This window comes from Triturus cristatus, chromosome 1_2 (assembly GCF_964204655.1).
Source record: "Triturus cristatus chromosome 1_2, aTriCri1.1, whole genome shotgun sequence".
Lineage (NCBI taxonomy): Eukaryota > Metazoa > Chordata > Amphibia > Caudata > Salamandridae > Triturus > Triturus cristatus.
Window position 1 is genome coordinate 820,107,036 of NC_140580.1, and position 26,780 is coordinate 820,133,815.

At 43.4% G+C, this 26,780-nt stretch overlaps 1 protein-coding gene across 8 annotated transcripts in view; it reads left to right on the forward strand.

The window, feature by feature from the left end:
* The window catches only part of KCNAB2 (potassium voltage-gated channel subfamily A regulatory beta subunit 2), a 1,115,399-nt gene that overhangs the window by 1,043,002 nt on the left and 45,617 nt on the right, over nt 1–26,780 (forward strand). For all 8 annotated transcript variants that reach the window (XM_085608872.1, XM_085608876.1, XM_085608871.1 and 5 more), the window contains one exon: nt 12,797–12,917. In XM_085608872.1, coding sequence (XP_085464998.1) covers nt 12,797–12,917 — 121 coding nt within the window. The remainder of the gene's footprint in view (nt 1–12,796; nt 12,918–26,780) is intronic.

Here is a 26,780-nt window from a genome sequence, read left to right on the forward strand (position 1 = left end):
ACAAGAATTCTGTTGAAATTTCTAAGGCATGGGTTATCTCCTCTCCTACTCTCTGTGCTGTATTGACTGTTCTCTGTGTTAGCATCAAGAAGACACATGGTGCTGTACATCTCTCTTTATAAGCAAATTAATCAACCAATCAAATCAGTTACCCATGGATGCCCTGGATCAGCCTCCTCTGCACCATCTATGAAATTGCATAGGTGGATGGCACAGAAACTCGCAAAATGCAACAACATCTTATTCTTTTCTTTCCTTTTCCCCTTCCTCTGTGTTTGTAACTCATCATATCTACTGGTGAAATGATGCCTGTAGAACAGTCTCTCTCAGAGCAGCCAACCCATGAGCTTGCAAAGATTGCTGAGTAGCAGATCCTGCCTCAGAGCACTGTAGGAGCAAATAAACTGGGACAAAAGAAATGGGTCCAACTGTAGTCAGGACAAAGCAGGGGGAGCCTGCCTGCTGTCTGGAAAAAACCTGTAACAAAAAGAAGTCAATAAGAATGAACCAACAAAAGAGTGTCCCCATCAGTAAAGCTCTCAAGGAAAATTGAAAACGAGAGCTATTCACTCCACCAGGCAGATTACCCACAAAGCCGGGTGGCATTAGGGTTCTCACACAGAGACTAGGGACACACCAAACTACCAGCTGAAAGTGTGTGAAGTGATGGAGGCAAGGGTTGGGTGTACCTCTCCTACCACTCCTTGCCCCAGACAGTGGAGGACATGAATATCACAGAGCTTTGGCATTACTGAGACAAAGAGGCACCATAGCCCCAGAGGCATCATGTCTTCTTCCTTATTCACTTGATGGTATTTATGCGCAAAAGAAATGTCTCTTAACATCCTGCTTCTCCATGATGGGTATTCTGTCGTAAACCTCTTTGAGCAGGTGCATTCTTACCCCAAATAGAGGATCCATGGTGTCTTCATCTGGGATCTGAGAAAAGTTATGTCAAATCAGAGTAAATGTGACATTCTTCTATAACAAACTGATATTTCTGAGTGGGTTCTGGAAGCTCTTTTAACCTAACTGCTTAATGAATTAATGGAAACAGATGACACTGATTGGTATCAACACAACTTTAGGAATTTCAGTGCATTTAGCATTATTAATGCTTTCTGGATTACCCATTTAATCCTGCCATCAGGTAAACATATACTTTAAAGTGCTCTAACACCTATCTGGTCATGTTGCAAACTACGAATGTGGCAAATGAATACATGCACCAGAATTAAAACACACATCCAATATCAGGAGCACATGTTTCTGAAATGTCATAAAATTCGACAATGGAACATTTAAGGTTTTGAGATGTTTAATGTCTTATCGTTCCTTGCTACATCGGAAAATATGTTGCCAACTGCAGGTTAGAAAAAGGTAGGCAAAGAGATGGACACCAACCATCTGTGTTGGTTCATTCTGATGAAATACATTTATATCAATATATTTCAAACAGGCTGAAACATCTGCATAGCCGAATCCCAACTCTAGTACCTTGTGCAACAGCCGGATATGTTATTACCCGGCTCCTTTATTAATTGAACACAGTACAGTTGCATAAGGCACTGCCTGCTAACTCTGGCTGCAATTAAGGGCTCCAGCAGTAGCTCTTCAAGCGTTTTGCACTGCTCACGCCTGTCTGTTTGAGTAATCCACTTCCAAAAGAGTTTTTAAATAGGGCAGCCTATTGTGCCAGGGGGCACAAGCAGTTCGCCATTCATGCTCCTTTACATCCCAGCCTCAATCAGGACCTTCCTTTGTGCGCTTTTACAGTTATAAAATCAGGCTACATTTATCTCTGCTGGCAATCTTTGAACAGTGAAATTGGCCATTAACTGATTCTTTCTCATTTTTAAGCGCTTAGCGGAAGACCTTTTATGTTTTCAAATTCTTTTTATTGTTCCCAAATGCATATATTTTTTAATATAACAAAAAGAAGGCCAATTATTCTGATTACTGATGTGTAATCTTTCTTTTTCCTTCAGAGCTCATGTTTTAGGTTCCTCTCACATTTGCTCCTTGGCCAATGCAAGGATTTTGTTTGCTTTAGAGACACGTTTTGCCATGTCCAGAATAGTGTCTTCGGACACTTGCGCAACAATCTCCTTGACCTGACAGGTAGCTTGTTCAGTATCAAGTTGGAACAAATCCTAATGAACAAAACTAAATTGTGCGGTCAGACTGCCGAATGACCATCTGGACTAAGTGAAGCTGATGAAAAGTCAAACCGACAAAGATGTAATGAATTAATAGAAATAAAGCCACCGGTTGTCTGTTGAATCACCTAACAAAATGCATAAAACATAGTAATTGAAAGCAATACTTAAAATGGAATCTAACAGCATATTTAATCTGGCTAATGAGACATAGAAAATGGGCATGCGGCACATGCTTTTTTTTGTATTTCTACTGCACCCAGTGGTGGTGTAACAATTTTCAGAGTGGGGTTTGCTATTATCAGTGTTACAACACTGGAGTCATAGGGATTGTGAAAAATCCAAGACACACTAATACAAGTGCAACAAATGAGCCGTGCCCATTCAGCAGGAGAATGAATGGTAAGGGTGTGGTATGTAGCCCATGGTGCATTTTGGAACACATTGTCGCACAAATATTACAAAAGCATGGTGTGTTAGCACATCGTCATTTACAAGCAGCGTAATTTCAATTGAAATGGCCACAAAATTCACACAAACTATCAGTTTTACTGATAAAACTACACAACACGAGACTCCACACTGAATGCTGCATTCGATAATGTACTAAGAGCTGCCAAAGGAAACTTTAAAGGAAAAAAAGGATTATTCAGGAGTTAATTATTGAACTTGAAAATGCCATGCTATTGCAATTTTGCAGGACCAGGTAGGTGCATGTAATTAGATTCATAAGGCGCTATGGGGTCTTCTACATTCCCGCGATCTAGAACCCCCCTCTGCGGGGTTGTATAATAGAAACTTAGGACACACTACCTCATTTCTATCTTAATAATCATTTGAACTCTGATGACCTATGGAAAATAACTGATCACTTGAATATTAAAGTGGATTGGCACTGATCCACTGTTTTAATCTGCGCATCCATTTCAAAGGTTTCTGTGATTTAATAGTTTGGTTATGTAAGATTATTTGGTTGGATATGAGATTTGTTAAATGTATAGTTAAGTAATGCTCCGTGTTGGGTAATATGTAGGCAAAATAATCTTGATCCTGTCTTTGTGTAGTTTATTTGTATGTTGTGTAGACAGACTTTGAATTTTTTTCTTAAGATGGGTGATCGTTTGCCCATTGTCAAACCATGCTGATTTTTATCCATAGGCCATTATTTTGGCCAGGCAAATGACTATGAGTTGTGCATTAGTGTGTGTGGTATGTGCTGTTTGGTGTCCAGTAGAAGCGGAATATGGTGTATTAGTAGTGTGTTGGTTGCTTTTGGTGAGGTCCGTCTATAGTGTACTAATTGGCTGGTTGTATTGGATGTGGGTGATGTTTGTAGCATACTATATGACAGTTTGTTTTGTCGGAATAAAGGGATCCACACGATGTAATGTTTATCAGTTTATTGCAAAAAAATGCAGCACCCCTCTGGCCGCAGGTCCGTCCTCCATAAAACTGCAACCGTATCTAGATACAGTTGTGAAAACCATGGAGAAACAATGCAGTCATGAGGCTCATAACAACACGATGCAACTTGAAAGTAAGTAGCACGGCTGATCACGCTCATGAGGTACACTCCTTATCAGTCACATTATTACATGCGTGCATGTACATAAGTTCACAAGCATATGAAGCACGCTACACAGCTGTACGACACGTCTTAGGCTTTCTGTTGCCTAGACAAGAAGGTACAAGCAGAACAGGCAAGGTGCTGAGTTGGTGGTTACATAGAGGCAGGGTGGAAGCGAGAAAGCAAAATGGCATCTGTGGCATGCGCATGTGTGTGCAGGTGCACCTCGAGTGCATGAGGGTCTGCATGTCTGGTGAGCGAAACTGGAACTTCCAAGGCTTGTAAATTGAACTTAGTCTGATAAACCGATTCTAGGCCCAAGGAAAATCTCACTATAGTAGGCACTCCTCTCCCCCTTTATAGTTCTCTCTTGTCAGCTGCCTCTCCATTACCGATAAATTAAACTGTGTTTACCACAAATTGAAGAGGGAGCTGACAGATGTAAGGTCAGTGGCTGATAGAGACACTCCCATTCATGGCTACCAGCGCATGCCATTAGACTCGTTCCCAAACCATCGGCCTCCTGCCCGCAAGAGCATCCCTCTTATAGGGGTATTGAAACTCTCCACCACAGAGCTACCAAACTAACTCAGAGCATCCATAACTCCATTCTGGAATTAAAAAACCTCCTTCACCTCACCGAACTCTCCTTCTCGAATCTCAAGCTCCCGCAGAACTCTACTCCCCTCCCTTCCACCAAGCCCCTCCTTCACCCCTTACCGCTATCCCTGAGACACCTGCGCCTTCATAAGCAGCCTTGCCTCCTCTCGGAGGAGGAAATTCTGGCCCTCCTCCTTACCTACAAATCTTCCCCTGTAACTCCTAGTCCACTAGACCTCACGGAGAAAGAAGTTCTAGACCCCCTCATCAGCTACAAATCTGCCCTGGTAACCCCATGCCCTTTAGACTTGAGTGACGAACATGCTTTCCGCACAGTTGCAATCAACCCCAACAGGTCAGCTACCCTCCGCATCAGAGAAGTTGTTGATAGCAACCTAGCGCTAGTATCCATCTCTGCCCCTACTCACGACACTCACTCCAACCTCCCACTATCCGGCCTCCTAATTAACTGCTGCTCAGCAGTAAAGCATGCCACTGATGTCGCCGATCTCATCCTGAGCCTAAAATCTGACTTCGCTATCCTGACCGAATCTTGGCTCAATGAATCCTCATCGCCCTGACTAGACCTTTTAGTCCCTCCCAACTATAACATCGTACGGCTGGACAGGCAGTCTAAAAAAGAAGGGGGGCAGCATTGCCTGCATCTACCGCTCTAACCTCCTCGTTACTGAACTTCTGGCAGATCCCACAGACTCCTGCGAATACCTTGCACTTTCCATATGCAGCACCGCCACCCAACTGTGCAGACTGCGTATCTTTTACCACCCCCCAGGCATGAATGACACCTTCACTGACCACCTCATGGAAATCATCACAGCCAAGGCTTCCCCCAACTCTAAAGACATTTTCCTTGGAGACTTCAACCTGCACTGGAACGACCCCAAAGGACCCTCAGGTCAACGCAATTAGAGACTTCCTGGCCGACCTAGCCCTTACCCAAACCTGCACTCTCCCAACTCACTCGAAAGGCGCCACCCTAGACTGGATCATTGCTAAGGAATCAGCGGTCAAGCTTCTCTATAGACCCATGCGAGACCACCAGGCTATCACCTTCCTTCTGCTTGGCACCCACAAGACAAGGGCACCACAACATGTGATTCCCAAACGTTGGGTTAGAGACACTAAGAACCTTGATCACGGGAAACTGGCTGCTCGCTGCGAGACTGACCCCCCCCCCCCCCTAAAGAACAGACCTCGCAAGCTATTCGAAATGGTCAAACACCTATCTAACAAACTGGCAAAAACATCTAAAGAAACCCCCAAATCTCTATCATACGAGGAATTTTCCTCCTCCTTCTTCTCCGACAAAATCACTGCCCTAGGAAACAATCCTAGATCCGCCACTTACTCCCAAACCCCTACTGCTCTGCCCCATCTCTCCATGCTGCCCCCCAGACATCACCCAAAAACCAAGCGCACTGGTCCAACTTTAAAGTTTATGATGAAAATTCCGTCTCGAAAATTCTATCCTCCTTAAAACCGAATACCACTTTAATGACCTTCTCCTCTCTTAACTGCTTAGCCTCCGACTCTCAGGCTATCATCCCTAATTGGACTGCAATAATCAACGCCTCCCTCCTACAGGGATTGATACCTGACTCTCTTAAAGGCGGCTAAGTCATCCCCATCTTAAAAAAACCTACGCTGGATCCTGCTTCCCCTGACAACTACAGACCTATATCTAATATCCTTCTCCTAGCTAAAGTTCTGGAGAAATGTGTGCAACAGCAGCTGAGCCAACACATCACCAACTTCCACCTACTAGACTACTTCCAATCCGGGTTCAGACCTAGGCACAGCACTGAAACCACTCTCCTCCACATCGTGGATGATGCCCTCCAAGCCCTTGACCAAGGCAAAACCTGTCTCCTAATCCTCCTAGATCTATCCTCAGCTTTTAATACCGTCAACCACGAAAAACTCCTTGAACGCCTCAGAATCGGGATGGGACTGGATGGCCCCATTATTAAATGGTTTAGGTCCTTCCTTCAGAACCTCTCACAAAGATTCCTAACCAACGGTAGCTTGTCCGATCTCTCTCCGATCACGGTTGGAGTCCCCTAAGGATCAACTCTGTCCCCTACCCTCTTCAACCTTTACCGTGAACCACTCGCAGAAGTGCTACGCACCGCCAATATCTCCTACCACGTGTATGCTGACGACACCCAGATCTACATCAAAATCTCTTCTCCTGAAGACATTCTTTCCCTGAACGAGGCCTTGAAGCTGACTGTCCATTGGCTCACCTCTAACCAGCTCAAACTTAACGCAAAAAAAACTGAATTTCTACTAATCTCCCCACCCAAAACCAACCCCTACATTCGGGAATGGATCAAGGCGGTCACAGCGTTAAACTGCCCACCAACCATAGAGGACTCTGCTAAATCCCTTGGAATAACCCTAGACTACAGCTTGAATATGCGTGGCCACATCAACTCGATGGCCAAAACAGCCAGATTTCACCTGAGCTACCTAAGAAACCTGAAACCTTTCCTTGACACTCCCGACCTAAAAATTGCAATCCAGGCACTAGTCATCTCCAGACTGGAATATGGATGCTCTACCCTCGCAGGTCTACCCAAGATCTCCCTGGCTCCATTAAAAGCCTGCCTCAACGCTGCCGCCAGACTCCTAACAGGTTCAAACAAATTCGACCACATCTCTCCACACCTTAAAGCTCTGAACTGGCTTCCTCTCGAGGCCAGAATCCAACTTAAGCTGGCTTGCATCACTCACAAGGCTTTATACTCTAATTCCCTTGTATTTCTCGCCCAGAAACTCGTGGTATCCGGAGGAGCCAGAAACTCCCAGTCCGCCAGAGACATCTTGCTCCAACCAGCACGCTTGCGGAAAAGTAAACGTACAATCAGGCCTTCTCTGGGGCCGCACCAAGACTTTGGAACTCACTCCCGCCCGCCATTATAAGAATTCCGTCTCTAGCATGCTTTAAAAAGGAGGCCAAAACCTTTTTAATGGGCAAATTCCTCTCCTAACTCTTGCATTACAGTCACCTCAGCGACTTTGTTCTACCTCCTATTACGGCCTCACCATGGTTTTTCCGGATTATATCCACCCAGCACCTCTGGGCATCCCACCATGGGATCTGAGACCGCTTGTTTCTTGTAAAATGTATCTACCTGTTTTTATCCTAAATGTATCCACCCCTCCTAAGTCTTTTGTATACCACTTGTCAATCCTGTAAAGCGTTCTGATACCCTTACGGGTCTAGTTTGCGCTCTATAAAACACAAAGATAAATAAATAAATAAAATTGCTCTAGATTCTTTGACTTCTCAAAGAGTTGAGGTGACAGTTTTTGAGTCTGTCCCCCTGGATGCTAAGGGACACTCCTAGTCCTTACCTAAAATATGGTGGGCTTGGTCACCAGAATAGATTACATCAATCTAGGTTGCCTGAATAATTGATTTTGCACAGCACTCATCTTACATTTGCAAGAGTTCACATTTGTGTGGTTTTGGATGTGTTCGAAGACTGAGGGAGCAGATCATAGTACTTTGTGCACTAGATTTTCACAGTCTGGTACTACTGTAGTAGAGTGAGTTAGTGAGTGCTTTGCAATTTTTCAGTGGGTGAGTAGAGTACTTCAGGTGGATCACAAAAGCATTTCCTCGCATATGTTGTGAATAAGCAAATGTTTGAGGAAAGTTCATGAATGAATCTTGTGTAAGGGGGCTGTAATAGGAAGAGGAAATGTAGGCCAGAGTGCCTGCAGGATGGGGGGGAAGAGGATCATTTCAAAAACATTAGCAACTCTGCAGTGTTTCCTGATTCTCAAAAAACCAAGATATGCACCCTATCCCCTGTGTGCCTCCTTGAAGCCTGAGAGATCTATTGATGCAAATGGGAGTTCTGAAAAGTGCAGAAGAGACAGCAGACCTGCATGTTATGTGAATTTGTAGAGCGAGGCAAATCACCATGAGGGTATCCAGACGGGGAGAAGGGCAGGCCTGAGTGGGGAGAAGGAGATCATGCCTGTTTCGTCTGGAAGAGCCATGTCTTGAGGTTACATTTGTAAGTGCATGAGGGAGAGGGAGGTTCTGAGGTGTTTCAGGAGGTCGTTCCTGGTCTTAACTGCTAGGTATGAGAAGGAGCATTTCCCACTTCTGGTTTTCTTGACGCGAGGGAGGTGTGCTCTTGCCTGGGAGCAGATCAAAGGTGTCTGGTGTATTAGTAGAAGTAGAGACGTTGATTGAGGTAAGCTGGACTTGTGTTACAGAGAGCTTTGTAGACGTGGATGAGTAGCTTGAACTTATATCTCTCCTGGATTGGGAGCCAGTGGTGTTTGTTGAGGTGTGATTATTTCGCAGGATGTTCAGGATGAGCTTGGAGGTGGCATTCTGAGTGGTTTGGAGTTGGTGTAGGACATGGGCTGGGATTCGGACGTAGCTGCCGTTAACTTACTCAAGTCTACTTGTGATAAGAATCTGTATGAGCATTTGTATGGTGTTTAGTGGGATACACTAGAAAATTTTGAGTTGCGTTCTCAGGATGTGGAAGCAGGATGAGGAGACACCATTGATATGTCTGCTTATGGAGAGGTTGGTATCCAGGATGATCCTAAGGTTCTTGGCGTGGTCCGCAGGGTTGGGTAGAGGGCCACCAAGAGGCGTCTCGGGGGGAGTGGTTGTTGCTGAAGATTGGACTCTGGTTTTGTCTGTGTTGAGCTGGGGGCAGTTGTTCATCTAAGCAGCGACGCTGCTCATGCAGTTAGCGAAGTTTGCTTTGATGGTGCTGGTTGAGTACATAAGGGAGAGGATGACTTGTGTGTTGGCGGCATAGGATACTGTGTTGATGCCGGCGTAGGATACTGTGTTGATGCCGTGTGCTCTGACCATGTCTGCGAGGTCTGTCATGTAGACATTGAAGAGTGGGTGGCTGAGCGGTGATCCTTGAGAGACTCCGCAGATAAGTTTCTTGGATTGTGAGGTGTTTGGGGCGGGGTTGTTTCTAAATCATTGAGTTCTTTCCATGAGGAAGGAGGATATCCACCCGAGGGCTATCGATATCCAAGAGCTGAAGCCTTCTGATTAATGACTTGTGGGAGACCATATCGAAAGCTGCAGATAGGTCGAGAAGGATGAGTGTGGCCATTTCTCCTTGGTTGAGGATGCTTCTGATGTTATTGTGGCTGCAGTGAGGGCTGTCACAGTGCTGTGGTTAGTGCGAAAGCCTGATTGAGAGCTGTCTAGAAGTTGATGGAGTTCTAGGCGGTCTGCTAGTTAGTTATTGAAGGCTTTCTCAATGACTGTAGCTGGAAAAGGCAGGCGTAAGATGGGTCTGTAGCTGCTGAGGGTGTTGGGGTCTGCTGTTGGTTTCTTCAATTGGGTTTTGACTTCTGCATTTTTCCAGCAAGACGGGAAGGTGATTGTGGTTATGGAGGTGTTGATGATAGCGCTGAGCGCGGTGGAGATGATGATTCTTCCAAGGTTTTATGTGAATGGGGGCATGGGACTAAGGGGGCTCCTGAGTGGATGGTTTTCATCAGGACGGTAGTTACTTAGTTCCAGAGGTGCTTCCAGTTGCTTAGCTGCTATTTGGAAGGAGGTGTACGGCTGGTCGGGTGAGTTCATATAGGTATGCTGTGGATCAAATGTGTTGTAGATCTTGGCAATCTTCTTTTTGAAGAAGTTTGAGAGGTCGTTGCAAAGTGCTTGAGATGGGATGTTGTCCTTGACAGCTGCAGGATTGGAGAACTCCTTCACGATGGTGAAGAGTTCTTTGCTGTTGTTGGAGCTAGCTTTGAGTCTGAGTTAGGGCCTTTTTCTTTGTGTCTCGTAGTTGTTGGTTGTAGAGGTTGAGGGCAGCTTTGTATGTGTATCTTGCGGTGGTGTTTTTGTTGAGTATCTTCTCTCAAGTTGTTTGCGGAGGCGCTTGGACTCACTGAGGTTATTCGTGTACTAGCTGGGTCATTTGCTGTTTTTGTAGGTCTTGTTTCTGTAAGGAGCGATGCGGTTGCCGCAGTCAGCGAGCCATTTATTGAAGAGCTTGGTGTCAACATTGAGGTTCCCGGTGTGGTGGGGTAGGTGTTCCTGTAGGGACTTGGTCCATTATACTTTGGATATTTTGCCTTTGTGTCTTGATGGTGCTTTGGGTCTTTCAGGTGGGGTGGCTTGGTGGGCGGGTATCTTGAATTGTATGATGATGTGGTTGGACCATGTGACTGGGGTAATGTGTGTGGTGGTGAGCCTATCGTTGGAAGAGAAAATAGGGCCTGCTGTGTGGGTTGGTCTTTGGACTAGTTGGGTGCGTCCGAGGTTGCTGAGGCTGTCAAGGATGGTCATTGAGTTTGCGTCTGTGTTGTCTTTCAGGGGGAAATTGAGGTCCCCGAGAAAGATGTGTTTGGTTGATCTGATGGAGAGGGGAGCAATGAAGTCTACGGTGTGGTTGCAGAATTCCGCTCGGGCCCAGGGTACAGTAGGTGTGGGTTCCCTTGAGGGTGGCTTTATAGACCGTTCATATTTTGAAGTGGAGGAGTTCCATGAGGTTGGTGTCCGAGTCCGTGGAGGTGGTACCATCAATTATGTTTTTGTAGATGATTGTGAGTCTTCCACCTGGTTTGTGGGTTAGGTCCTAGAGTATGATTTTGTAGGTGGACAGTATGGCTGCGGCAATGTTCCGGTTCGAGGCTGGGTTGAGCCATGTTTTCGTTAGGAAGAGATGGTCAGGTGTGTTACCGTTGAGTAGGTCCCAGATTTCGGTGGAGTGTTTCCAGAGGGATTGTATGTTGAGGAACATGACAGACAGTTGGAGGTGGTGTTGTTGGCAATGGGTGCAGGAGAAAGGTCCTACCGGGGTGCTGACAGATGCGCAACAGCAGCATGTATGCCAGTGTGTGTTGTGGAGGTTACTGCGGAGTAGTGGTGCCGTTCGTTGGCACTGGTGGTGGCTGTGGTTGTAGTGTTGCGTTGGATCATCGTGGGTTAGGGGTTCCAGGTGCTGGGAACGCTCCAGACACAGACAGGCGTAGTCGGACTTGCCTTTGGTGCGCCAGTGGCAAATCCACTGCTTGGTTGCGCTGAAGCCTGCAATAAGTAGGTTCTGGAGTGGATGGGGCTTCTGTTGCCAGAAACAGCAGGTGACGGAAAACATCCGAACAAGTAAACCTGTGCAGCAGCGGTGTCTCTTGGTCAAAATGGAGCAACTGGATCAGGCTGGAACAAGCAGAAACTGGAGGCCACTGACAAGTGGCAAGCTAGGTGTCCAGGTGCCTACTGATACATTCCCACTGTGGACTGTATTAAGTATGTCCTGGGGACATCAGGGCTTTTGTTTGGTGGAAGAACAGTTAGAGGGAAAATCCGGGTGGGAAACCCCATGTATCTGCGGTGTCACTTAGTCAAAAGAAGGCAGCTGGATCAGGCTGGAACAAGCAGGAACTGGAGGCCACTGGCAAGTGGCAAGCCAGGTGTGCAGTTACCTACATTTACACCATCTCCCAACTTAACTGTTCATGTAGTTTACGGACATAATGTTCACTGATTATGACCTGCCCATTTAACAAAATTGTCTAAAACAACTTGCTGCTGATTAGCAACTGAGCAATGGGGGCTCTATTCAGTATTTGACGCAAGTGAACTTCAAACCATGACTTGTTGATAAAGAGTCCTTAGACGTCTTAGTTCAAAATACATTAGAGTCAATTCATTAAGCTTTCTTTGGTGTTTCCTTTGTTGCTTGTTTATGAGTTTGTGAGTACTAATTTAATGTCGAAATCATAGAGCCACAGGACGACGAATCAGCACAGAAAATACAGTGTAATTGTTCGTAGTGGTGATGTTTGTTTCCTGCAACAGTAGAAGTTTCTTCTTACATTAACTGTGTGTGTTTTTGTGTGAATGTGGGGGCAAAGGGGTTATAGAAATAGATGGCAATCGTTATGATTTCCTTACAGATCTAAAATTGCTGAACATTTTATGAACATGTAAGCAAGAAAATACATTATGCGAAGGAAACGTGTGCTGTCTACGTCCATGATATCGAATGGTGTAGGCACCTTATTAGAAAAGGTGTGATTGCACACATTCCTGTCCCGACCCTCGAGGAGAATCGAGTGAAACGTGGTGAATTGTACGGGTAGAGCTGATGTGAGGCCTCTCCACTGCTCGACAAAATCTTAGCATGGTTTTCAGAACCGTTTGCAAATCTGTTGTCTTGTAATGTCTGTTGATGCAATTTTCGCCTCTAATGTATACAATCAAGGATTTCAAAGTGATTGAAGAAAATTACTGCACTAAGACTCTATTTTGTCTCTATATACTTTTTTTGTTTTTTCTTTCACCGAGAATGGCAGTCTGTTTTTCAAAGCATATTTGTGTTTCATGTAAATACAATGTTTCTGATTCCACTGTCTACTTTCAGATTCGCTATAATGTTTTGAGTATGTCCTAACAAGAGCTCATTTTTTTCTTCATTTCTGTGTGTTTTTCTAGGAGGCTTACTCTGTTGCTCGACAATTCAATTTGATCCCCCCAATTTGTGAGCAGGCGGAATACCACATGTTTCAGAGAGAAAAGGTGGAAGTACAGCTCCCGGAACTTTTTCATAAAATAGGTAAAACACTCTAGTATGGCAGACTTTAAATATGGAGTTTTACAGGGCCGGCTTTAGCACTGGTGGCGCCCTGTGCGACAATGTTTGTTGGCGCCCCCCACAGACTCCCTCACTACCACCCTTTAACAGTGCCCCCTCAAGTCTCCATAACCACTCTCTCTAGCAAATGTGTTTGATTAGTTATATAGATTCACCTATACCAGTTTGGGATGTGGGAGCACTTTACATCACACACACATTAATCAATCATATGTGTGTAAATCAGTGTATAGGAAATGTTACATAAGCCAGAAGACTACAAGGTGAGTCACATATCATCCATACTGGTATAGTTTAAGAGTGCTTGGTCTGGAGAAGCACAGTCTCAGAATTTAAAACATAACTTCATGGGTGGGGGTTACATTTAATAATAAGGATTTTTTGTAACCGAAATGAACCCTTTTTGAAACATTAGACTAATGAAAGACGCAGGAAAAAAATCATAATGCTCTAATCTACACCTTTCAGTTTGCATGCAGCTTTGATGACCATTATTAGTTCACTGTTCCACGTTAGGATTTTAACATCTACACTGCCAGTAACAAAAGGATCTCTCTGACAAAAGCACTGATCTATTTAAACTATATGCACTGTGTGATCTGCGTGATTTCTTTGCTGCAAGGATATTAACCCTCTGTGCTATCATAAAATGAGTTGAAATTTCCACTAGACAAAACTCCTCCTCTCTCCAGGAAGAACATTAATCACCGCCGTTATCTTAACGTTTTTATTGTTGTATGAAAATTGCCGGAGCCCAGCAATGCAGCAGCAGGTGCTTTTGAAACCATAAAATACTTTCAAATGCGGCGCCCTTTCGAATAGTCCGCACCCAGTGCAGTGGCACCGGTCGCACCGCCCTAGAGCCGGCCCTGGAGTTTTACCAAGGTTCAGTTAGTCTTTGATGTTCTCACTAAGGCTCCACAAAGGCCAAGTGGATTTATTTCAGTTAAAAGAAGTTTTACACTTGTACAACTATTTCTATGGTTTGATTGCCATATTAAGAGCTTCTGTGTATGAACCAGGTGATGCACTGTGTAGTGGAAATATCTTGCATACCCCGAGAGTAGAGGGATTTGCCAGCAGATGACTGTTCTATCTATCCCAGGGTAGTCCCAGTCACACAAAGATGTTAAATACCAGTGCTTCCTATCTGTTATTACAAACAGGAATTTATAACAAAATTCCGCCAGAAGGAGGGTGGATTTCTTACATCCTTGTAATGGTCATTACTTGCATCGCTTCATTTATCTGCATACAGTCTGTCCGAAACCATAACCCTTATTCACGTAGGATTGATTAACTTTATATTTTTTCTCATTTTTTAATTTATTTAATTTTCTTTGCTCCTGTCTTGTGTAAAAGTGGGGGATTTGCTCTTTCAGGCTCAGATACCACTATTGTTGTGTAGTTGTAGATGATATAGAGAGAAGGGTGCAGGTGTAAAATCTAAAAAGAACAGTATAAAAAGAGAATGTGGAAAGGTTTGGCTATACAAATTAATTCTGTGGCTTAAATTCTTCGAACGTATAAGGCATTTCTGTGAATGAAGCATGCTTTGTTGGGACACCCAAACCATGCTGTCTCTTTCACAGTTCAGAGGCACTGTATCAGTATCACAACAAAGAGTTTGAGCTTGGGTGAAACATTTGCATTGTAATAGAAGCATCAATTGAATAAATGTATTATCAGACCTAAGTAGTGTTGTTGATTCACTAAATGATTTAGGTGCTTTTTGAGGCTGGTTCCAGAGACCATAATTGTTTTTTTTAGGATTTTCTTTCTCCCACCAGGTCCCATTTAGGTTAATTCAGCCATCGACACTGCATTTTGAATACTTTCCTTTCGCTTTCTTTTCTTGTTAAACAAAACATTGGGAAGCAGTTATTTAAAATGTTTCTCTGGCTAGTTGACTAAAGTACTCTTCCTTATCTGCATGTCTTAGTTTCTAATACTTCTGAATGAAGTGAGAAATGAAAAACACTCTAGAAATGCTGGGCATTATGACTCTTGCACTAAAGTACGTTTCCAGAGCTATTACAGTTGTTTAGCTGTTTGAATAATGAACAAACTTAGTTGTTCCTCTTCTGCTATTGAAGGCCTAAATGAACAAATGTCCACACAACCACTTTGGTCTCTACGAAAGAGGTAAAACTATGTACCTCTTACTCATTTTATGGGGTTCACCAAGCTCATTATAGATCTGTAACAGTGGGCAAACGCATTAACATCCTGTGCCCCTATAATGGACATAAAGAGTCTTCATTCAAACTATTAATCAATACAGCTCAAATACATCTAAAGAACTTGCTCTGATGTTATCAGAAGAATTAGAGCATGTGAAGCGCAGACAGAGCCATCTCTAAAGTGTTCTAAAATTTCCTGCTCACACTTTGAATTCAAAAGAATAAAATAAAATGAAATCATATTTTTATTTGCAAGTGTTGTGTTAAAACAGTGATTGTAGATAACATTATGATAGGTAAGCTAACCACAATATTAAAATATGTAAGTTTACTTGTCAGACACAGACCATTTTTGTCTAAATCACTGGTGTGGTCGTCGTAGCTCATCTGCGGCGGGGCCCTTTTAACCATTTCAATCCAACAATGAGCATTTTAGAAGTGGAAGGAGCAGGTACTCATTTTAATGAATTTGTGTATCTTTGATGTTTCATCCAAAACAATAATCTAGCTACACATTCTTCTACTTTTTTCATTTTACACAGTGCTATATTTAGATAGTGTTTCAAATAAAACACCCTGTAACTTCATTTCATCATTTGTGCTTTTGTAAGAAATGTTACTTTAGTCGGCTTGATTTTATCTAATCTTTTGTGACTTTTGTTCACTGTTTTGCCAATTATTGGCGTAGACAGTGAAACATTTTGACCTCAGTGGCTGTAGGATATTAATGCAAATTCCTAGGTTAAGCAGGGCCTTGATCTTCTAACCTTCTTAAGTTGACTTTGAGAGAGTATCTTCCATTGAATTGACAGACGTTTTATTTTATCCAAAATTAGCAACCAGTCTGTAATGTAACATATTGAGAAGTCGCATCTGATAAAAAATACAACCAGTGTTGTTGAAAAACCTTGCAAGCATCCACTGGCTTCATAATGCAGACTGCTCCACCTTCTAAATAATATTAAGATGGCAGATATTCTGTTCCTTGATATACTGATCTAAACTGTGTGGAAATGTGAAATCTCTCTTTCTTCCTTGCTTTTCATTAGTCCCCAGGGAATGGAATTATTTTAACATGAAGGCCCAAAAAAAAAAGATCATCTCTAGTTTTGTCCATTCCTGATAGGTTCCATAGGCTTGTATTGCTTCTTTAATACTTTTATATTTGGTTTTCAAACCTAAACGTCTGTTTGAACAGTACACCAGATTTCTCTGTTTTGCAGCCACATAATGATGCAAGAATACTAGTCAGAATCACAGGTGTGTGTTTTACTTGTCCAGTACTCCCAAAATGAAGCCTTATTGATTATGATTAGAGCCCCCGGTTTTATCGTATTTTTTTTTTTTTTTTTACAATTTCATTAGCATTTATCCATATTTATTTTTTACTAATGTTAACCGTATTTATCCATATTTGTTTTGGGATTTCTAAAAAAATAAAGTTGAAACTAGTATATTTCCACATTTTTGTTACCAATAAATGTGCATTCATGCTTGAACGCCTGATAGGTTTCAAGGACATGAACACCCACAGATGATAAATCAATCCACTTATGTGTAAACATGAACATTTTAGTATCAAGGTTATGCATATCTACTTCTTTTTGAGCCTCTTTATTATAATTCCTTTTTTTTGTTAAACCCCCTTACCTGTCAAATCTCGCAGGTTTTGGCCTTACAGTAGTGAATGACAGCATTTAGAATCATTTAAAAAAGAAACCCATTTCCGTTTTTATTCACTTTTGAAAGTAAATACAGACAGGAAAATAAATGTCCTTCTGTCTGTATTTATCTGAAAGAAATCAGTAAAACGGAAAACAGGGAGCCCTAATTTTGAAGTCCTCTTGAAGAAGTTCAACGTCCTAACACTGGCTAATTTCCTGGAAGTTGTCTAGAGTTACCTCTGGCTTTTTCAGTAGATCCACAGAATGCTTACCTTCACGTATCCATGCTGCAGGAACACTGGAAGTACCACATTCAAGGTGGAATACCCATATTGTCTGTATGCAATGTTTCTTTAGGTGTCCGTGTGACTTCTTTAACCTTTAACAAAAGCCAGGCACTGGTGGCAGTCCCTCTATAGCACCATAACATCCACTAACATTTTTACTTGGATGACCGACTCATTAGAGCAATAAGATGGGAAGAATCACAGTCCATTATTTTCCTTATCCTTCAGTTTTCAGCTCTGAGTTTTCCATGGCATTCCTAAAATCCTCCTTGGTATTCAGTTCCTACCAGTTCTGGATACCTATCTGTCTAAGATCTAGTGGTGACTGAGACTACTGGCATCCTGCTGGCTGTTTCCCTCCCATGTCAAACTCCCTATGTACTTCTGGCAGCATTAAATGCGGAAGCATTGGGGCTAGTCAGAGGAAGTACTACGCTTTTCCATAATTTTTCAGTCCCACCACTTCACATCTCTTATCATGTTTTTATTCCCTCCATCTCGTAAATGCACATATTTGCGCATGTGGTATTTTGATTACTTGTAAAGCTGGCTAATACCAATTCACACAGTTGAAGCAATGGAATACTAGTAAATAAAAAAAGAGCAATTGTATGTTCATGGCTACTAACTTTTTTAAGGAATGCAGCTTCTGCCTACCATCTCTAGAAGTGGTAGTCATAACTGAGTCTTTATAGCCTGGTGGTGGACTCCCGAAAGGAGATTCATCAGTGCCTTAGGAGACAGATCAGATTTGACCAAACTTGTCCCTCCACATAAACAAGATGGAGTTGAATCGATCTCTCTAGTGCTGATATTCTTCTTGCCAGCAGTGAGTACCAGATTGGCGATAGTGTATACAAACAAGATGGCAACCCCTATTTTGTGTAAATCATTCACTTTACATGGTTATGGGACTGGAAGTAGGGCTATCAGGGTGAGTAATTTTGCACACTATGCTTCTGCAGAGCTCTCACATTGTGAGGTAGCCGGCACCATGGCAGACTCAGCAGATGTCTTGATTATTCAAACATATGGGAGATTACCAGACAGTACTTACCATATCCTTGAACCATAGTTCCCCCCCATCCAAATCCAAAAGATGGCTTTTCGGTCCACCTGAATGCCAGGTTCCAACAGTTCACCTTCTATATCATCGGAAGTCATGTGTCCCTGTGGGGAGTCTGACATTGAATTAGTAGGTGTATTCCTGTATGATTTTTCTCCAACTCTTATGATTTTTGGGTCCTGTGAACAACAGGGCAGAGGGTGTTCAGTAACTGAAAGGCACCAGGTTGGTCTCTTTAAGTTTGGTTCTCAGCAATGAACACCGTCCACCAGATTGCAAAGCCATAAAGTTCACTAATAGTCTGTGGATGTGTGCGGTATTAGTGTGCGTCATCAATCAATCTGTAGATTTGTAGAGCACTTTGTGTCCCCATGAGGTTATATAGGCACTGGCAGGGTCCAGTTGATTAGCCGAATAGCCAGGTCTTCATGGACTTTCTGAACTCTGAAAAAGATGGGGAGGTTCTTAGATGAAAAAGTAGCTCATTCCATGTCTTTGCTGCTAGGTAGGAGAAGGAGCAACCTCCATCGCTGCTACTTCTGACGTGGGGGTGAGGATTAAAGAAGGGACGTGAAGTTGAGGTGTCTGGTGGGCTAATGGGAGTTCAGGCGGTGGTCCAAGTAGGCGGGTCCGCAGTTGTGTAGGGCCTGGTATGCATGTGTAAGGAGCTTGAACAGACATCTTTTCTGTAGAGGGTCAGTGGAGTTCACTGAGGAGGGGGTGATATGAGTTTTGCTAAGGAGATCCAGGATGAGTGTATCGGCGGCGTTCTGTATGGTCTGTAGTCGTCTAAGGAGGTGAACTGTGATACCTGAGTAGACGGCGCTGCCATGGTCTAGTCGGCTGGAGATGACAGCCATGGGGATTCTGCGTCTTGAGCTTCGAAGTAGCCATTTTAATATTTTACAAAGGATGCGGAGGATGGAAATGTCATTCGAGATGTCATCAATGATGTCACTTACAATGTCATGAGTGATGTAATATGTGAGGTCATAAGCAGTGCATTTCGCGGTGTAAGTTATAGTTAGCTAAGGTAACTATAACTGCTTTTGTACGAGTACAAGTGAAATGTGAGCCTAACCATAACGTCCCTGTAACCTTTGTTTTTTTCTGTGAATATATAGATATATTTAACCTAGTTAGCGGTCGCTGTTAGGTAGTTATAGTTAGTCTACTTCTCCATAGACTCAGCATTTTTTGGTTTGCTAATGACTTTGGCCTTGTTTGGTCAATCTTTACAAAACACTCCATAATAAAAGTTTCTTCACCCCAGCTCCTTCCTGAAAAGTTTTGGGGTGATCTGTCCAGTGGGGGCTGATGAAAAAAGGGCTGTACCAAAATGCAAAATCCCCCTGCATTTTCCATAGACTTCTTTAAGACAGGCTACAACAAAAACTGCTGAACGGAATTGCACCAAATTTGTCAGGAAGCTAGATCTTGGTCCGCAGATTGTTTTTTGTGATTTAGTGTAAATCTGTTCAGTAGCTTTTGAGATATTAAGGGCAAACAAAATGTATAGATATTTGGACAGTTGTGCTGGCAAGATTCTCGCGAGCGTCCCGCAGGAGAGTAAATAAAAAAAAATGGAGAACTGTGATTGGGTGAGAGGCCCGTTTTTTCCCATGAGCCTTCACAGACTCACAGGAGCATTAACGTTTGTGCGAGTCTTGCGAGTACTCTGATTGGCTTGGTGTTAGAGTTTTAGAAATGAAATAGCCACTATTATTGTTTACTTAAAAAATTTGCAGGTGTTGTGGAAATGAAGTAAAAAAAAGCAGTATAAGGGGGAACAGAAAGGCATCCTGTCCCCCTAGATTTGGAGAGGAGGTCTCTAGGGCATAACTGCTAGGATGGAAATACATGTATATTGTTTTTTTTTTTTTTTTTTTAAATGAGATCTCATGGGACACTCGTGGGATCGCAAATAGTAAAAAAGAATAGGTGAATTCTCAGTACATTTTACTAGCAGAAATGCATATTGTAGCCCTTGTTATTGAAAGGAAGTGTGTGAGACAGAAGTACTGTGATTAGTAGGAGGTAATTCTTATATTTTTTAAATCTCACGAGACTCACAGGATCATGAAAAATAGATAGGTAGGAGTAGGTCATCTTTGAATATACTGTAGTATGCACACTGTAGGAAGTAGTTTTTCTGGCGAGGGTCTTTATCAGATTATACTACTTACGCCCATCAGCTCGGAAAGAGTTGCGAGTAGAGTTAAGGCTCTTCGCACACTCTACTATGCACACACACCATCCAAAAGAGAGGTCTCAGTGGAGAGGCCAGTCTCTCTCCATACACCCTACTAAGCACATACATCATCTGAGAGAGAGGTCTGAAAGGAGAGGCTGTACCATCCAAACACCCTTTTAAGCACAGCTGTCATCACAAACGAGCGGCCAGTCCATCCACATACTCTACTACACACACCAGCCATCTGATAGAGCGTCTGAATGGAGAGACAGGTTATCTGCACATCCGTCATCTGAGAGAGCGGTTTCAAAGGAGATGCCTGTCGCTTCCCATACTTATTACTATGCACACCCGAAATTTGAGAGAGGGGTCTGAAAGGAGGGGCAGTCCCTTCCTAGACCCTGCTGCACACATTCATCATCTGAGAAAGAGGTATGAAAGGAAAGGCCAGTCCCTCCACACACCCGACGTGAGAGAGGGGTCTGAAAGGGAAGGCTCATCCCTCCCCACACCCTACTAAGCACACGCATCATCTGAAGGAGATGCTGAAAGTAAGAGACACCAGTCCATCCCCACACACTGCTACTTTCAACCGTCATTAGAGAGATGTCTCGGCAGAGAGGTCAGTCCCACCACACACCCTACTATGCACACCCGTCATCTAAGAGAGATGTCTGAAAGGAGAGGCCAGTAACTCCCCACACCAAACTACGCACACTTTTCTTCTGAGAGATGGGTCTGAAAGGAGAGCCACGTCCCTCCCCACACCCAACTATGTACGACTGTCATCCGAGAGAGGGGCCTAAAACGAGAGTCCAGTCCCTGCCCACTCCCTGCTACACACACCCATCATCTGAGAGAGGGGTCTGAAAAGCGATGCCTGTTCCTCCCCACACCCTACTACACACTTGTCACCGGAGAGAGGGGTCTAGATGGAGAGGCCAACCCTTGCCCGCTCCTTACAACGCTTACCCGTCATCTGAGAAAGAGGTGTAAAAGGAGAGGCCAGTCCCTCCCACATCCTACAAGCCAGGCCCTGCAGTCAACCCCCCCCCCCCCCCCCACCCATGGCAGTTGGCTTGTGTACTACGCACATTTGTGATCAAGGAGAGGGTTCAGAAAGGAGAGCCAGCCCCTCCCCACACCAAACTACGCGCACCCATCATCTGAGAGAGGGGTCTGAAAGGAGGACCCACTCCTTATCCACACCATACTATACACACCCGTCATTACAGAGAGAGGTTTTAGCAGAGAGGTCAGTTCCTTCACACACACTACTACGCACACCCGTCATCTCAGAGAGGGGTCTGAAAGGAGAGGCCAGTCCCTCCACACACCCTGCTATGCACACTCGACATCTAAGAGAGGGGTCTGAAAGGAGAGGCCAGTACCCCCCAAAACCAAATATGAACACTTGTCATTTGAGAGAGGGGTCTGAAAGGAGAGTCCAGTCCCTCCCCACACCCTACTACACATAATCTCATCTGAGAGAGGGGTCTGAAAGGAGATGCCCGTCCCTCTCCAAACCCTACTACATACACACCAGTTATTTAAGAGAGGGGTCTGACAAGAAAGGCAAGTCTCTCCCCACACCCTACTGCACAAACCCGTCACCTAAGAGAGGGTTATCAAAAGAGAAGACAGTCCCTCTCCACACAAAACTACGCACACCCGTCATTTGAGGGAGGGCGGTCTGAAATAAAAGCCCAGTCCCTTCCAGCACCTGTCATTTGAGAGAGAGCTATCTCTGCTCCCTATTACTAAGCCTGGGCGGGTAACTATGCCCACCCAGCGTAGATGACGCTGTTTTGCCTACTCCACGTTCCGTTGTGAAAGCAGAGTGCAGGCAAAACTACGACTCCGTGGCAGAGCGTAGTAGGCCAGCCCCACCACCCTCCCAAAGTAATTAAAAAGGCACTTACCTGCAGTGGCTGCCTCCTTCTCGCCATGGCCACTCTCCTGCCTCCTGGTCGCCGTCCTTCTTCACAGAATAACCTCTACGTTGCACGTCTTGCAAATGCACATGCGCACACGCAAGACGTACAACGTAGAGGTTATCAGAGAAAAAGGACAGCGAGGAGGACGAAAGAGAGCGGCCATGGCGAGGAGGCAGCCAAGGCAAGTAAGTGCCCTTTTAATTACTTTGGGAGGGGCGAGGGCGCGGAGCGAAGTTCCACGTTGTTGTTTCCCATCTGTGTGGAACTTCGCGTAGAGACACTACACCTGCCCCGCCCAGGATTACCCATTACGCATGCCCCTTATTACAGAGAGAGTTTCTCAGGAGAGTGGTCCGACCCTTCACACACCCTATTACGCACACTTGTCATCAGAGAAAGAGGTCTGAAAGGAGAGACCAGTCCCTCCACACACCCTGCTATGCACTCCCGTCATTACAGCGAGAGATCTTAGCAGAAAGGTCAGTCCCTCCGCAAACCCTAGTATGCACACCTATCATCTGAGAGAGGGTCTGAAAGGAGAGGCCATTCCCTCCCCACACCCTGCTACGCACACCCTTCATCTAAGAGAGGGGTCTGAAAGGAGAGTCCAGTACCTCCCCACACCAAAATATGCACACCTGTCATCTTAGAGAGGGGTCTGAAAGGAGAGGCCCGTCCCTCCCCACACCCTACAGGCCAGGCCATGCATCCAACCCCTCTGCCCCTCTACCCAGTGGCAGCTGACTTGTATACATTATGTTCCACGCAAGTTATTTTGGTTCTGCAGAAAAAGTTTTCAACATAAGTAAGATTCTAAGTAGTAGATCGTAACTTTTGGAAGCAGCCTTGAGTTATTAGAATCGTGTCAGCCCGGCAATTTATGCTTCACATTGAAGACTGTGTACTTCAGGTCCTAACCTATGTACATGTGCTCGATTTGCTTCTGAAGTTGGGCTATCTGTAATGTTTTCTCCATAGGATGAAGGGTGCAGGTAGTATGATCTTTAGCACCTTCAGATCTTGGTCATTTTTAGCAAATGGTGTCTTTTATGACAACTGTTGCATAGAGTTTACACTGTTCTTAGTTGATTCTTTTTAACACTCTGTGATGTATTTGCCATGGCAGCGTTACAGTTTGCAAACAGTGTGGTATAGAATAAACTCTCCATAGAGTAAACACTGTTTACAGTACCCAGTTCTCTACTGATATAGGCTTCATTTCTCATTGTAAGTTAGGTGAGTGTCAGGTGTTTGATACAGATAAAAGCTGTCCATAGTAGGGCATTTGTTTTGAAACTGGCATTAGTTATTTTGGCTTTATGTGAACAGCTGTATACAGATTGAACACATACTCATTGAGGGTTTCCCAAATATCTTTGGGTGATAATGAGAACTATGCTGCCTATAAAGTGTATGGTATAGGGTCAATGTTGCACATAATGCTTGCTTTCTACACCTTAGTGAGTTGTATCTGAGATGGCACTAATGATGCCTGATGTTCTCATGAGCTATTTTGTACTTACTGTCAGGCCTTAATGCCATAGTAAATTACAGAGTAATATGTGGGAAAACAAAGCTTGGATGATGTCATCTGAGACCTGCTGGAGAAAGAGTGCATCCACCTTGGCTCCTTCATGGAATGTTTTGCAGTGATCCGTTAAGCAGGGGCCAAGAAAAAGGGTGGGGGGTTGTAAAAGTGAGATTTTCCAACTTAATTCCTATAGTAAACTTTGCTCTCTAATACAGAAAAAAACAGCTGCATGGAATGACACTAGATTTGGCAAAAAGTTGGAACTTCACGCCTTTTGTGATTTGGTGTATATCTGTTGAGCTGTTTTTGAGAAGTTTGCATTTAATGAGGAGCATGAAGGGATTAAAAGGTTAGCTATACTTGTACTGTTGGTTTCCTAATATGCTCTGATAGTCCAATTAAAGGGAACTATTCAGTCCTGATTGGCTGGCCACAGCTTAGCGGCCAAAGCCTTGTATCTTCATCAGATGTCTGAAACATACCTCACCATCTTAATTGCAAATTCTTCTTCCAGGGCTACTGCCTCTTTCCCGACCATTAACAATATCCTGATTGAAATAACGTGTTACTAGATTCACCACAGCTCAGGGACCTGGCGTCCATATAGGCTATTCAGTACAGGCCAAGATCCTCAAGGACCAGGAGACCACAGTGAGAACAACTGCATTTAATTGCAGATCCTGATACTTCAAAAAGTCATATCAGGTCTTAGCATCCTTTATCTGTTCCCTACCACATTAGCATTCACAACTATTTACGTTTTAATACAAAATAATACAAAATAATGTTTGTAAACTGATAATGATAACGTTTTATTGAATAGAAAAGGCTGGGTTTGGTCTGATGAAAGATGCCCTGAAAGTTAGTGCTCATATTGAACACTTTAATTTTTCAACTGTCCTACAAAAAGACTTTACTTCACTCCTGCATCCCGACTTTCACTTTTTGTTTCATTGAAGTAATACAGAAGGAAAACCGACTCCTATCAGACCAAAGGATATTAAAAACGTGCTGGAAATTAAGATTTTGAAATGCTATTTTTTTCACCATTTGCAAACAGCTTAGATGTTAGTTTTTCAAATGTGATTTTGCTTGTATTAATTATGCTGCCATATTCTCTTGCACTTCACTTGCAGTAGCTCTCCATTTTCATTACTGATTCAATGGCATTTGCCCATAGCTGATTTATTTTACATTAAAGACTGTAAAACTGTAAATAAGAGCAAGGTGCTAATTTGCTATTGACCATTAGGAATAGTCATTAAACAAACTAGATTAAAGGAACAGCTGGTTTTAGGTATCGCCTACACAGCGCTTGCTCTGTGCTTGTGAAATCTAAATTTAATATATCTTTAATGGGGGCTCTTAGCAGTTTCCCATCCTGAATTACTGTTCAATTTGCTTTTATGTGGAACTTTTTTTTTGTTTACTTCCCCTGGCTGCACGCATTTGTTGTTAGAACTCCTCTAAACACATAATATTGCTATATTTGACTAGTAAACAGTCAGTAACAATTGCAGTTAAAAGGGACTTAATTTGAATGGGTCAACAGGTGCAGTAGGACTGGGACCAAAAGCTCCTGGGACCCCACTAAACCCAGATTATTGCTAAAATGTAAAACTAAACAGGCAGTCACAAGTGCAGTTACCTTGCAGACAACAGGGTAAATATTACAATGGTGCAGCAGATGCAGTGGCACCGGGCCCAAAAGCTGTTAGAACTCTTCTAGACTCATATTAATGCTAAATTTGACTACTAAATAGGCATTCATAAGTGCAGATACCTTGCAGATAACAAGGTCCTGATTCAATGGTGCAGCAGATGCAGTGACACCAGGACCAACAGCTCTAGGAGCCCCTCTAAACACCAAATATTGCAATATTTTTTTACTGCTAAACAGGCAGTCACAAGTGCAGTTACCTTACAGGCACTAGGGTCATGATTTCAATGGTGCAGCTGGTGCAGTGACACCAGGACTAAAAGCTCCAGGCGCCCCACTAAACACCGATAATTGCTATAGTTTGTGACTAAACAGGCAGTCACAAGTGCAGGTATCTTGCAAGCAAAAGGGTCGTTATTTGATTGGTCGTGCAGTGGCACCGGGCCCAAAAGCTGTCAGAACTCCTCTAAACACATAATATTGCAATATTTGACTACTAACCAGGCAGTCATAAATGCAGTTATCTTACAGGCACTATGGTCATGATTTTAATGGTGCAGCAGGTGCAGTGACACCAGGACCAAAAGCTCTAGGAACCCCTCTAAACACCAAATATTGCAATATTTTACTACTAAACAGGCAGTCACAAGTGCAGTTACTTTACAGGCAATAGGGTCATGATTTGAATGGTGCAGCAGGTGCAGTGGCACCGGGCCCCAAAGTTGTCAGAACTCTAAACACATAACATTGCTAACACATCAATTAGTTCTATCTCCCTCTTTCATTTCATTTTTCAAACGTTTGCTATTACTTACCTGCACTATACCACTAGTAACAGCACAATATATTGCCTTTATGTACATAAACAAGTCATAACAATTTAACAGCCTTTCTCTAACGTATATTGTACAACTACTCATCATTCTACAGCTGACAACAAAAAACAGCTTACTATTAATCACATAGGAGAAACCTAATGCATTTACCAATGCTTGATGTTTATGGCATGGTTCATGAGATTGGCCTCCAAGGGTATGTCCAATATGATTTAGCTGTTGGCCAAATTAGCCTATCTCTAGATAACTGCACCCAACATCAGACAGTGGCTGTAATAATGATGTTCTGGGCAAGAGATAGAATAATGGCAAGTAACAGGTAGATAATCTGGTGCAGTGGCACCGGGCCCAAAAGTTGTTAGAACTCCTCTAAACACATAACATTGCTTTCACATCAAATTATTCTATTTCACGCTTTAATTTAATTTTTTTAACGTTTGCTATTACTTACCTGCACTATACCACT